The 14,481-nt window shown below is 43.1% G+C and overlaps 1 protein-coding gene across 1 annotated transcript in view; it reads left to right on the forward strand.

The window, feature by feature from the left end:
* Positions 1-14,481, forward strand: part of LOC110528363 (phosphatidylinositol 4-phosphate 3-kinase C2 domain-containing subunit beta) — an 88,663-nt gene that overhangs the window by 52,616 nt on the left and 21,566 nt on the right. The window contains exons 13-18 of the mRNA XM_036983959.1: positions 5,759-5,929; positions 6,001-6,109; positions 8,241-8,383; positions 12,017-12,205; positions 12,625-12,718; positions 12,833-12,927. Of these exons, the coding sequence (XP_036839854.1) occupies positions 5,759-5,929; positions 6,001-6,109; positions 8,241-8,383; positions 12,017-12,205; positions 12,625-12,718; positions 12,833-12,927 (801 nt within the window). The remainder of the gene's footprint in view (positions 1-5,758; positions 5,930-6,000; positions 6,110-8,240; positions 8,384-12,016; positions 12,206-12,624; positions 12,719-12,832; positions 12,928-14,481) is intronic.

The raw sequence follows: 14,481 nt of genomic DNA on the forward strand, positions 1-14,481 counted from the left end.
TACTCTGCTCTTCAGTTACAGTGAGGGATCGTTTACTAGCTCTATAACATTACTCTGCTGTTCAGTTACAGTGAGGGATCGTTTACTAGCTCTATAACGTTACTCTGCTGTTCAGTTACAGTGAGGGATCGTTTACTAGCTCTATAACGTTACTCTGTTGTTCAGTTACAGTGAGGGATCGTTTACTAGCTCTATAACGTTACTCTGCTGTTCAGTTAGAGTGAGGGATCGTTTACTAGCTCTATAACGCTACTCTGTTCAGTTACAGTGAGGGATCGTTTACTAGCTCTATAACGTTACTCTGTTCAGTTACAGTGAGGGATTGTTTACTAGCTCTATAACGTTACTCTGCTGTTCAGTTACAGTGAGGGATCGTTTACTAGCTCTATAACATTACTCTGCTGTTCAGTTACAGTGAGGGATCGTTTACTAGCTCTATAACGTTACTCTGCTGTTCAGTTACGGTGAGGGATCGTTTACTAGCACTATAACGTTACTCTGTTCAGTTACAGTGAGGGATCGTTTACTAGCACTATAACGTTACTCTGCTGTTCAGTTACATTGAGGGATCGTTTACTAGCTCTATAACATTACTCTGCTGTTCAGTTACAGTGAGGGATCGTTTACTAGCTCTATAACGTTACTCTGCTGTTCAGTTACAGTGAGGGATCGTTTACTAGCTCTATAACGTTACTCTGTTGTTCAGTTACAGTGAGGGATCGTTTACTAGCTCTATAACGTTACTCTGCTGTTCAGTTACAGTGAGGGATTGTTTAATAGCTCTACAACGTTACTCTGCTGTTCAGTTACAGTGAGGGATCGTTTACTAGCACTATAACGTTACTCTGCTCTTCAGTTACAGTGAGGGATCGTTTACTAGCTCTATAACGTTACTCTGCTGTTCAGTTACAGTGAGGGATCGTTTACTAGCTCTATAACGTTACTCTGCTGTTCAGTTACAGTGAGGGATCGTTTACTAGCTCTATAACGTTACTCTGCTGTTCAGTTACAGTGAGGGATCGTTTACTAGCACTATAACGTTACTCTGTTCAGTTACAGTGAGGGATCGTTTACTAGCTCTATAACGTTACTCTGCTGTTCAGTTACAGTGAGGGATTGTTTAATAGCTCTATAACGTTACTCTGCTGTTCAGTTACAGTGAGGGATCGTTTACTAGCTCTATAACGTTACTCTGCTGTTCAGTTACAGTGAGGGATCGTTTACTAGCACTATAACGTTACTCTGTTCAGTTACAGTGAGGGATTGTTTACTAGCTCTATAACGTTACTCTGCTGTTCAGTTACAGTGAGGGATCGTTTACTAGCTCTATATCGTTACTCTGTTCAGTTACAGTGAGGGATTGTTTACTAGCTCTATAACGTTACTCTGCTGTTCAGTTACAGTGAGGGATTGTTTAATAGCTCTATAACGTTACTCTGCTGTTCAGTTACAGTGAGGGATCGTTTACTAGCTCTATAACGTTACTCTGCTGTTCAGTTACAGTGAGGGATCGTTTACTAGCACTATAACGTTACTCTGTTCAGTTACAGTGAGGGATTGTTTAGTAGCTCTATAACGTTACTCTGCTGTTCAGTTACAGTGAGGGATCGTTTACTAGCTCTATATCGTTACTTTGTTCAGTTACAGTGAGGGATTGTTTACTAGCTCTATAACATTACTCTGTTCAGTTACAGTGAGGGATCGTTTACTAGCACTATAACGCTACTCTGCTCTTCAGTTACAGTGAGGGATCATTTACTAGCTCTATAACGCTACTCTGTTCAGTTACAGTGAGGGATCATTTACTAGCTCTATAACGCTACTCTGTTCAGTTACAGTGAGGGATTGTTTACTAGCTCTATAACGTTACTCTGTTCAGTTACAGTGAGGGATCATTTACTAGCACTATAACGTTACTCTGCTGTTCAGTTACAGTGAGGGATCGTTTACTAGCTCTATAACATTACTCTGCTCTTCAGTTACAGTGAGGGATCGTTTACTAGCTCTATAACGCTACTCTGTTCAGTTACAGTGAGGGATCGTTTACTAGCTCTAACGTTACTCTGTTGTTCAGTTACAGTGAGGGATCGTTTACTAGCTCTATAACGTTACTCTGTTGTTCAGTTACAGTGAGGGATCATTTACTAGCTCTATAACGTTACTCTGCTGTTCAGTTACAGTGAGGGATCATTTACTAGCTCTATAACGCTACTCTGTTCAGTTACAGTGAGGGATCGTTTACTAGCTCTATAACGTTACTCTGTTGTTCAGTTACAGTGAGGGATCGTTTACTAGCTCTATAACGCTACTCTGTTCAGTTACAGTGAGGGATCGTTTACTAGCTCTATAACGTTACTCTGTTGTTCAGTTACAGTGAGGGATCATTTACTAGCTCTATAACGCTACTCTGTTCAGTTACAGTGAGGGATCGTTTACTAGCTCTATAACGCTACTCTGTTCAGTTACAGTGAGGGATAGTTTAATAGCTCTATAACGTTACTCTGCTCTTCAGTTACAGTGAGGGATCGTTTACTAGCTCTATAACGCTACTCTGTTCAGTTACAGTGAGGGATAGTTTAATAGCTCTATAACGTTACTCTGCTCTTCAGTTACAGTGAGGGATAGTTTAATAGCTCTATAACGTTACTCTGCTGTTCAGTTACAGTGAGGGATCGTTTAATAGCTCTATAACATTACTCTGCTCTTCAGTTACAGTGAGGGATCGTTTACTAGCTCTATAACGCTACTCTGTTCAGTTACAGTGAGGGATAGTTTAATAGCTCTATAACATTACTCTGCTCTTCAGTTACAGTGAGGGATCGTTTACTAGCTCTATAACGTTACTCTGTTCAGTTACAGTGAGGGATCATTTACTAGCTCTATAACGTTACTCTGTTCAGTTACAGTGAGGGATCATTTAATAGCTCTATAACATTACTCTGCTCTTCAGTTACAGTGAGGGATCATTTACTAGCTCTTCAGTTACAGTGAGGGATCATTTACTAGCTCTATAACGCTACTCTGTTCAGTTACAGTGAGGGATAGTTTAATAGCTCTATAACATTACTCTGCTCTTCAGTTACAGTGAGGGATCGTTTACTAGCTCTATATCGTTACTCTGTTCAGTTACAGTGAGGGATCGTTTACTAGCTCTATAACATTACTCTGCTCTTCAGTTACAGTGAGGGATCGTTTACTAGCTCTATAACATTACTCTGCTGTTCAGTTACAGTGAGGGATCGTTTACTAGCTCTATAACGTTACTCTGCTGTTCAGTTACAGTGAGGGATCGTTTACTAGCTCTATAACGTTACTCTGTTGTTCAGTTACAGTGAGGGATCGTTTACTAGCTCTATAACGTTACTCTGCTGTTCAGTTACAGTGAGGGATCGTTTACTAGCTCTATAACGCTACTCTGTTCAGTTACAGTGAGGGATCGTTTACTAGCTCTATAACGTTACTCTGTTCAGTTACAGTGAGGGATTGTTTACTAGCTCTATAACGTTACTCTGCTGTTCAGTTACAGTGAGGGATCGTTTACTAGCTCTATAACATTACTCTGCTGTTCAGTTACAGTGAGGGATCGTTTACTAGCTCTATAACGTTACTCTGCTGTTCAGTTACGGTGAGGGATCGTTTACTAGCACTATAACGTTACTCTGTTCAGTTACAGTGAGGGATCGTTTACTAGCACTATAACGTTACTCTGCTGTTCAGTTACATTGAGGGATCGTTTACTAGCTCTATAACATTACTCTGCTGTTCAGTTACAGTGAGGGATCGTTTACTAGCTCTATAACGTTACTCTGCTGTTCAGTTACAGTGAGGGATCGTTTACTAGCTCTATAACGTTACTCTGTTGTTCAGTTACAGTGAGGGATCGTTTACTAGCTCTATAACGTTACTCTGCTGTTCAGTTACAGTGAGGGATTGTTTAATAGCTCTACAACGTTACTCTGCTGTTCAGTTACAGTGAGGGATCGTTTACTAGCTCTATAACGTTACTCTGCTGTTCAGTTACAGTGAGGGATCGTTTACTAGCTCTATAACGCTACTCTGTTCAGTTACAGTGAGGGATCGTTTACTAGCTCTATAACGTTACTCTGTTCAGTTACAGTGAGGGATTGTTTACTAGCTCTATAACGTTACTCTGCTGTTCAGTTACAGTGAGGGATCGTTTACTAGCTCTATAACGTTACTCTGCTGTTCAGTTACAGTGAGGGATCGTTTACTAGCTCTATAACGTTACTCTGCTGTTCAGTTACAGTGAGGGATCGTTTACTAGCACTATAACGTTACTCTGTTCAGTTACAGTGAGGGATCGTTTACTAGCTCTATAACGTTACTCTGCTGTTCAGTTACAGTGAGGGATTGTTTAATAGCTCTATAACGTTACTCTGCTGTTCAGTTACAGTGAGGGATCGTTTACTAGCTCTATAACGTTACTCTGCTGTTCAGTTACAGTGAGGGATCGTTTACTAGCACTATAACGTTACTCTGTTCAGTTACAGTGAGGGATTGTTTACTAGCTCTATAACGTTACTCTGCTGTTCAGTTACAGTGAGGGATCGTTTACTAGCTCTATATCGTTACTCTGTTCAGTTACAGTGAGGGATTGTTTACTAGCTCTATAACGTTACTCTGCTGTTCAGTTACAGTGAGGGATTGTTTAATAGCTCTATAACGTTACTCTGCTGTTCAGTTACAGTGAGGGATCGTTTACTAGCTCTATAACGTTACTCTGCTGTTCAGTTACAGTGAGGGATCGTTTACTAGCACTATAACGTTACTCTGTTCAGTTACAGTGAGGGATTGTTTACTAGCTCTATAACGTTACTCTGCTGTTCAGTTACAGTGAGGGATCGTTTACTAGCTCTATATCGTTACTCTGTTCAGTTACAGTGAGGGATTGTTTACTAGCTCTATAACGTTACTCTGCTGTTCAGTTACAGTGAGGGATCGTTTAATAGCTCTATAACGTTACTCTGCTGTTCAGTTACGGTGAGGGATTGTTTACTAGCTCTATAACGTTACTCTGCTGTTCAGTTACGGTGAGGGATCGTTTACTAGCTCTATATCGTTACTCTGTTCAGTTACAGTGAGGGATCGTTTACTAGCTCTATAACGTTACTCTGCTGTTCAGTTACAGTGAGGGATCGTTTACTAGCTCTATATCGTTACTCTGTTCAGTTACAGTGAGGGATCGTTTACTAGCTCTTTAATGTTACTATGTTGTTCAGTTACAGTGAGGGATCGTTTACTAGCTCTATAACGTTACTCTGTTGTTCAGTTACAGTGAGGGATCGTTTACTAGCTCTATATCGTTACTCTGTTCAGTTACAGTGAGGGATCGTTTACTAGCTCTTTAATGTTACTATGTTGTTCAGTTACAGTGAGGGATCGTTTACTAGCACTATAACGTTACTCTGTTGTTCAGTTACAGTGAGGGATCGTTTACTAGCTCTATAACGTTACTCTGCTGTTCAGTTACAGTGAGGGATTGTTTACTAGCTCTATAACGTTACTCTGCTGTTCAGTAGCAGTTACAGTGCCACTCCCAGACTACTCTCTTCTAAGAAAATGAATATTTATATTATAGCTACTGCATTTCACAATTCAACTACAACTGAATCTCTCTCTCCCACGCTTTCTGTCCTTCTCTATTCCTCTCTTCCCCTTCAATCCTTCTCTATATCCTCCTCTCTCATTGCATTTCCCTCCCTCCCTCCCTTGCTCCCTCCCTCCCTCCACCCCGCAGGGTGTGTTTCCCAGTGCAGATCAACCAGTTGCCAAGGGAGACCCAACTGACAGTGACTCTGTATGCCAGTGCTCTACCACCCCCTGGAGGAGTGGAAGAGAAGGGTAGTAAGCAGCGTCGCAGCATCGAATCCCTGGGCTGGGTCACCATGCCCCTCTTCAACTTCAGACAGTGAGTATTAGTCCACAGGAGGGTGGGTGGGTGTGTGTGTCTGAGATTATGACCATCACCCTCTCCCTCAGCATCCTGACATGTGGGAGGAAGCTACTGGGTCTGTGGCCTTCCACCCCAGGAAGTAACGCTCGCTCCAGCTTCCCCAACTTCAGCCAGCCTGACAGCATCATCCTGCAGGTAACTGACCTAGTCACACACACACACACACACACACACACACACACTTTTTTCCTCCTCTTCCTTCCTCTCTTTCTCTTATTTCCCTCTATTTATTTTTCAAGGTGTAGTTCCCTATTACCTAGTGTCCTCCTTTTTCACTCCCTCTCTTTTTCTCTATATCCATCTGTTACAGCTTTCCTTCCTTTCCTCTCCGCCCTCCCTCTTCCTCACTCTCTCCGCCCTCTTTCCTCTCCAGACTGGCCTGTTTCAATAAACATACACCGTTGCTCCTGGTTAAAAGAACAGCCTATAAAAGGCTTATTCACAGGCTACAGGTACAGTAGGTTTCTTGCCTCCGTGTCTAACATGAACGTGGTCTGTCTTTAGACCCGTTTTAGAGCTGTGGCGCAGATGGGGGTTTGGACTTCCAAAGTGCTCGGTCTGTCTCTATGACCAGAATACTCTCCACACATGTTAAAGCATAGGCAGAGGGACTCTCACACACATTGGTAGTCATGCATGTAGTACACACACTACAACTGCTATCTGCAGAAGGGACCTGAAAGTAGGTCAGTTGGATCTGTTCTGTCCAAAAAACTCACCCTGGATATTAGAGTGCCCTGCTGTCTGTCTGCCCTCCCTTCTGACACACACGTCCTCCTCGCTCTCACTCACTCATTCTCTCTCTCACGCACGTAGACACAGGGTTTCTTCTCAGCAGTATTGTATTGTAAACCCAGTCCCTCATGCAGTGCCAGCCCAGTGTGTGGCAGTGCCAGCTGGCCCGTGGCACTGGTTCCCAGTTGCTCTTTGTCTCAGTGCTGTGGGCTGTGTTAAAATGGGATCTGTGTGTGTGTTCTATTGCAGTCGGTCTCCTCGTTAACGTGGCGACATCATTTGAGGCTTCATACTTCATCACTGATGCAGAACAACATATGCTTACACACACACACTCCCCCAGCATCGCATAGGACATATCTGGGGCCTGGCATACATCTGTCACTCATTAATCTGAATCTCTCACTCACTCTCACACACACACACTCCCCCAGCATCGCATAGGACACATCTGGGGCCTGGCATACATGTGTCACTCATTAATCAGAATCTCTCTCACACTCTCACTCACACACACACACTGCCCCAACATTGCATAGGACACATCTGGGGCCTGGCATACATCTGTCACTCATTAATCTGAATCTCTCTCTCACTCTCTCACTCACTCTCTCACACACACACTGCCCCAACATTGCATAGGACACATCTGGGGCCTGGCATACATCTGTCACTCATTAATCTGAATCTCTCTCTCACTCACTCACTCACTCACTCACTCACTCACTCACTCACTCACTCACACACACACACACTGCCCCAACATTGCATAGGACACATCTGGGGCCTGGCATACATCTGTTACTCATTAATTACGAATGTAACCCCCTCTCTTTCTCACACACATTTTCTTCTGCACACCGTCAAACATTTCATTGCCAAAACAAACTGACTGGATGATACATAAGAATTGATTTTCTATCTGACCTAGTTTTGGTTTATATTCCTCTCGACCTTCCTTCTTCCTAAAGGCTTTCCCTCAGTGGCCTGCCATGACTTTACATTTATTCTCTCTTGGCTTTTCATGTTATTTTTCCCCTCCTACTAACCTTGTTAATTCCTCACTTCATTCTGTTCCTCTCCTCTCCCCAAATACCCCCTTCCATTTATCCCATACACCTTGTCCAGCTGCTCTATAACAGTCAGTATTGTTACTCTCCATACACACGTTACCTTGTCCAGCTGCTCTATAACAGTCAGTATTGTTACTCTCCATACACACGTTACCTTGTCCAGCTGCTCTATAACAGTCAGTATTGTTACTCTCCATACACACGTTACCTTGTCCAGCTGCTCTATAACAGTCAGTATTGTTACTCTCCAAACACACATTACCTTGTCCAGCTGCTCTATAACAGTCAGTATTGTTACTCTCCATACTCGATGTGTATTGCGTATATACTTATCTGTGAGAGTAACAATGATTATAAATCAAAACATATTTAGTTATTGAAGTACGTTTGCCTCATCACAACACTTCATGCAGAATATTGGTGTTGTTGTTAGAGTGACCTCTGACCTCTTTCTCTAGGTGGACTTCCCAATGTCGTCATTTGAGGTGCTCTTCAGTACCCCCCCTCCTGCAGAGTTCAGTCCCCAGTATGACTTCTCCAGACTGGACCAGCACAGCCAGAGACAACTACAGGACGTTCTGCACAAGAAGTCACTTTTCTGGTGAGACAATTATTCTGACTGGCTGGCCGTCTGGCTGGCTGTCTGTCTGTCTGGCTGGCCGTCTGTCTGGCTGTCTGGCCGTCTGTCTGTTTGGCTGACTTGCCGTCACTTCAAGTCACTCTTACACTGCATTAGAACAGTAAGAGTTGTTGTGTACTATATGTTCCTGTGCAAGTGTGCAAACTTAACATCGTAGCATTCAGCTGTATAAGTTCTTTAAGGGTGTTAATGGGTTCGTAGTGGACAGAACAGGAAGAGAGACAGGATATGTGGGCAGTGTGGTGCTCTGGGGATGGTATTGGGAGGGGGGATGGGGAAAGAGGAGTGGGTTTTAGTTGATGTCATAGCAGCAGCTGGTGGTGAATTTGCCCCAGATTATATTATACACCCATCCTTTCTCCTCTCCCCTCTATTCTCCTTTCCCCCTTTCCCCCATCCCCCTTTCTCTCCCCCTTCTCTCCTCTCTTGTCCCCTGTGTGTCTCTCTGTGTGTGTGTGGGGGGGGGGTGTGTTACTTTCCTTGTGGGTATCAGAAGTCCTCAAAAGGATAGTAAAACAAGGGAAAACCAGACAAGTGAGGACATTTCACCAGTCCCCAAAAGGAAAAAAGCTATTTTAGCATTACAATTAGAGTTAGGAGTTATGTTTAAGTTATGGGTTTAAGGTTAAGGGGTGGGTTTAAGGTTAGGAAAACAGGACTTTGAATGTAAATACATTTTTTGGTCCCCACAGTGTAGTGTTTAGTCCATTAGACGTTGTCATAGTTTTTGATCTTTCTTGTGTGTTGTAAGAGAGATAAGCGAACCATGTTTATCTTGGACCAGTGTTTTGTTGTTTACTTCCAAGCATGATTCTGTAAATGGGCTTTGGAGCGTGCCTTTGAAAGATGGAAGGGAATGTGCTGTTTGTGTTTTGATGTTTGTTCAATGTTTACTTTGTGCCTTTCCCTCCACTCTCTTGACCTCTAAATAACCAAGAATGTCTTAATGTCAACCTATGAGGCTTTTGACTAGAATGTGCACTAGGGCTGGACGATATGGCCAAAATATCATATCACAGTATTTTTCACATTTATGACGGTATTTCATGTTTTTGAATAATACAAGTTTTAAATGTGCTTGTGTGTGACCCAAGGGTGCTAACACATACATTGTAAGTGATATCGATGGGTCTTTCTCCATTCTGGTTGTTTTATACTGTTCAATTAAACTTCAACCAACTTTTTTCTGCATTTTCATCCATTTCCGCATTTCCTGCGCTAATTTAAGGTCATTAATTTAAGGTCATTTCCCCACGTAGGGCTGTGTGATATGGGCAAAAAATCTAGGCCTTATTTTTAACCGAATGTTGCAGTTTAACCAAAACTTGCTTAGGTAAGACAAACTAACTGTTTTCAGATGTAGGAAACACAAACTAATAGTGTTAGTCTGTGGGGCGGGACTAGGTCTGTGGGGCGGGACTAGGTCTGTGGGGCGGGACTAGGTCTGTGGGGCGGGACTAGGTCTGTGGGGCGGGACTAGGTCTGTGGGGCGGGACTAGGTCAGTGTGGAAAGCGGCATGGAGCGAGAGCAGAGAGAGGTGACTCAAGTAGCGGGGTAAACTATAAAAATGGACATTCCACACAGCGTATCAAATTTAACAAGTGAAACATTCAAATACCGTTATAGGAGGCAAACTAAAAACCAAAACTGGTCCGTGCATCAATACCGGTATAAAGGAAAATACGGTATACCTCCCAGCCCCAATGTGCACACATTCAAAAACTTCAACAAATGATGATTAATGGTCAGGATCAGTTTAATATTATATTGAAAAACACTAGATTTATCATTGTTGATGAATAATTTATTAAAGAAAAGTATTTCCATCCAATATCAGGCTCCAAGCAGGAAGTTGATCAGATGAGCTCATTCAATAGCAGCAACTGTTGTCCAGCTGGATCAACCAATCCCAACAATGACACAGTATATTCAGCCAATGGAAACAACCGTACCAAGGATAACCCATCCAATAGTAACAAAGACAAGTCTTTTTCCAGCCCTTTGCTCTGTGTTTCTGCTAGAGCTTTTGGAGAACAAAAACCTGTGTCTGTTGATTGAGACAGGGATACAAACATACACATATGAACCTGTGTCTGTTGATTGAGACAGGGATACAAATATACACAAATGAACCTGTGTCTGTTGATTGCGACAGGGATACAAACATACACATATGAACCTGTGTCTGTTGATTGAGACAGGGATACAAACATACACAAATGAACCTGTGTCTGTTGATTGAGACAGGGATACAAATATACACATATGAACCTGTGTCTGTTGATTGAGACAGGGATACAAACATACACATATGAACCTGTGTCTGTTGATTGAGACAGGGATACAAACATACACATATGAACCTGTGTCTGTTGATTGAGACAGGGATACAAACATACACATATGAACCTGTGTCTGTTGATTGAGACAGGGATACAAACATACACATATGAACCTGTGTCTGTTGATTGAGACAGGGATACAAATATACACATATGAACCTGTGTCTGTTGATTGAGACAGGGATACAAACATACACATATGAACCTGTGTCTGTTGATTGAGACAGGGATACAAATATACACATATGAACCTGTGTCTGTTGATTGAGACAGGGATACAAACATACACATATGAACCTGTGTCTGTTGATTGAGACAGGGATACAAACATACACATATGAACCTGTGTCTGTTGATTGAGACAGGGATACAAACATACACATATGAACCTGTGTCTGTTGATTGAGACAGGGATACAAATATACACATATGAACCTGTGTCTGTTGATTGAGACAGGGATACAAACATACACATATGAACCTGTCTGTTGATTGAGACAGGGATACAAACATACACATATGAACCTGTGTCTGTTGATTGAGACAGGGATACAAATATACACATATGAACCTGTGTCTGTTGATTGAGACAGGGATACAAATATACACATATGAACCTGTGTCTGTTGATTGAGACAGGGATACAAATATACACATATGAACCTGTGTCTGTTGATTGAGACAGGGATACAAATATACACATATTCCACTAGATTCCACAGCCACAAAGTCAAAATAGGCTGAAATTCCTGAAAACATAATCTTTGGCCATGATAAACATGGGTGAAATTAGCGGAACAGAGAGGTTTGTCCGATTAGTTTCCATTTCCTTTCTTCACACAAAGGTAATCACAATTGTTAACGGCATTCCCCCAGAAGTAAAACAGGAAAATACAAACTTTATTTTACTTTATTTTATATTTTACTTCTGGGTAACCAAGATTATCCATCTCTTTATTACAGTGGAGAGAGGCCATCTAATGCTGCTGAGAGCAACACCAAAATATACAGTATTTCCCCCTTTTATTTCCAACCTTTCACTCTTTTTACCCCTCCCTTCTCTCTATATTCCCCTCTTTCCCCCACTCTTCTCTCTATATCCCCCTCTCTTTCCCCCACTCTCAAGCTCAATATTAATGTCAGCTTAAATGTATTCTCTCTCTCTCTCTCTGTCTGTGTCTCTCTCTCTGTGTCTCTCTCTCTGTGTCTCTCTCTCTGTGTCTCTCTCTCTGTGTCTCTCTGTCTGTCCAGGTTGACTCCAGAGGACAAGCGTCTGTTGTGGGAGAAGCGTTCGTTCTGCCAGTCAGAGAGTGGTGCCCTGCCCCTGGTGCTGGCTAGTGCCCCCCGCTGGGAGTGGGCATGTCTTTCAGATATTTATGCCCTGCTCCGTCAGTGGGCATGTCTCAACCACCACCACGCACTGGGCCTGCTGCATGCCACGTAAGGGGGCTGTGTGTTTGCATGTGTGTATTTGTGGTTGCCAGGCAATGGTTTCTGGGGCAACACTTGTCAGTGAAACGGTCACTGGGCAATTGTTGCCAGAAGACCTGTGGTCACAATTCAACCTTGTCATGATATGTTCAGGCTGGAGGTGTTCGTGTGGACCACAGACATGCTGGCAGTTTGGGGTCATGGTCAGAGATGGGAGTGGACCTGACAGGCTTAGAATCCTGTTCTGGAACATAAATACCATGAGTTCACAACCAGCGTGGCAACATACATGACATCACATGCATCATCCTCTTTTAAAAATGACAGTTCAGTGATTAATGAGGTCCAAGCATTTGTTTGATCTCTCAAATATGTATTTCTTTTGGATTGAAACAATGTAATAATATCATGTATTGAATGTGTATTAGGTTTCCTGATCAGGAGCTGAGGCATACTGCAGTACAGTGGATGGACTCTATCTCTGACCCTGAGCTGCTGGACTTCCTACCACAGCTGGTGCAGGTAACACTGTACCAATGCCTTATGATTACCATACAAACACCTCATTAGAGGGCTATGTGGAGCATCTAACCAACTCTCTCAATCGGTCTCTCTCACCCTCACGCTTTCTCGCAGGCTCTGAAATATGAGTGTTACCTGGACAGCCCGTTGGTACGTTTCCTGCTACGGAGAGCCATAGGGGACATGCGCATCGCACACTATCTCTTCTGGTGAGACTTACACACATATCAGCTCATGCATCAAGACACACTCAGCCTTCCTTTTGTCTTCACACACAACCTGATGTAGGCTCACAGACACACACAAACCTGATGTAGGCTCACAGACACACACAAACCTGATGTAGGCTCACAGACACACACAACCTGATGTAGGCTCACAGACACACACAAACCTGATGTAGGCTCACAGACACACACAAACCTGATGTAGGCTCACAGACACACACAAACCTGATGTAGGCTCACAGACACACACAAACCTGATGTAGGCTCACAGACACACACAAACCTGATGTAGGCTCACAGACACACACAACCTGATGTAGGCTCACAGACACACACAAACCTGATGTAGGCTCACAGACACACACAAACCTGATGTAGGCTCACAGACACACACAAACCTGATGTAGGCTCACTGACACACACAACCTGATGTAGGCTCACAGACACACACAACCTGATGTAGGCTCACAGACACACACAACCTGATGTAGGCTCACAGACACACACAACCTGATGTAGGCTCAGACACACACAACCTGATGTAGGCTCACAGACACACACAATCTGATGTAGGCTCACAGACACACACAATCTGATGTAGGCTCACAGACACACACAACCTGATGTAGGCTCACAGACACACACAACCTGATGTAGGCTCACAGACACACACAACCTGATGTAGGCTCACAGACACACACAACCTGATGTAGGCTCACAGACACACACAACCTGATGTAGGCTCACAGACACACACAACCTGATGTAGGCTCATAGACACACACAACCTGATGTAGGCTCACAGACACACACAACCTGATGTAGGCTCACAGACACACACAACCTGATGTAGGCTCACAGACACACACAACCTGATGTAGGCTCACAGACACACACAACCTGATGTAGGCTCACAGACACACACAACCTGATGTAGGCTCATAGACACACACAACCTGATGTAGGCTCACAGACACACACAACCTGATGTAGGCTCACAGACACACACAACCTGATGTAGGCTCACAGACACACACAACCTGATGTAGGCTCACAGACACACACAACCTGATGTAGGCTCACAGACACACACAACTTGATGTAGGCTCACAGACACACACAACTAAAAAGTAAAGTACAGCATTCCATACATGACACTGCTGTAATGTAGGACAATGCCATTGATGCTTTGTCTTCAGTAGGGCAAACATGTTTCCACCTGCTGGACAGATTGGGAAATACTTAAACAAACTCACTGGATGATGAATAAAACATATTCTTAAAAATGAGTTAACACGATTACATCAGGGCCCATATTCATAAGAAGTAGGATTGCTGATCTAGGATCAGGTCCACCCTGTTAACCATTATGATTTAAAGGCTAAACTGATGCTAGAGGAGCACTCAGAGATGCTTTATGAATACTGGGCCTGAACACAAAGTACACATTTGTTAAATACTCACGTGAATAAATGTACACAGTACTGCACAGTGGACCACATGAACAATAGTCAGATACATTTCCTCTCTCTCCCA

The sequence above is a fragment of the Oncorhynchus mykiss genome, chromosome 7 (genome assembly GCF_013265735.2).
Source record: "Oncorhynchus mykiss isolate Arlee chromosome 7, USDA_OmykA_1.1, whole genome shotgun sequence".
NCBI lineage: Eukaryota > Metazoa > Chordata > Actinopteri > Salmoniformes > Salmonidae > Oncorhynchus > Oncorhynchus mykiss.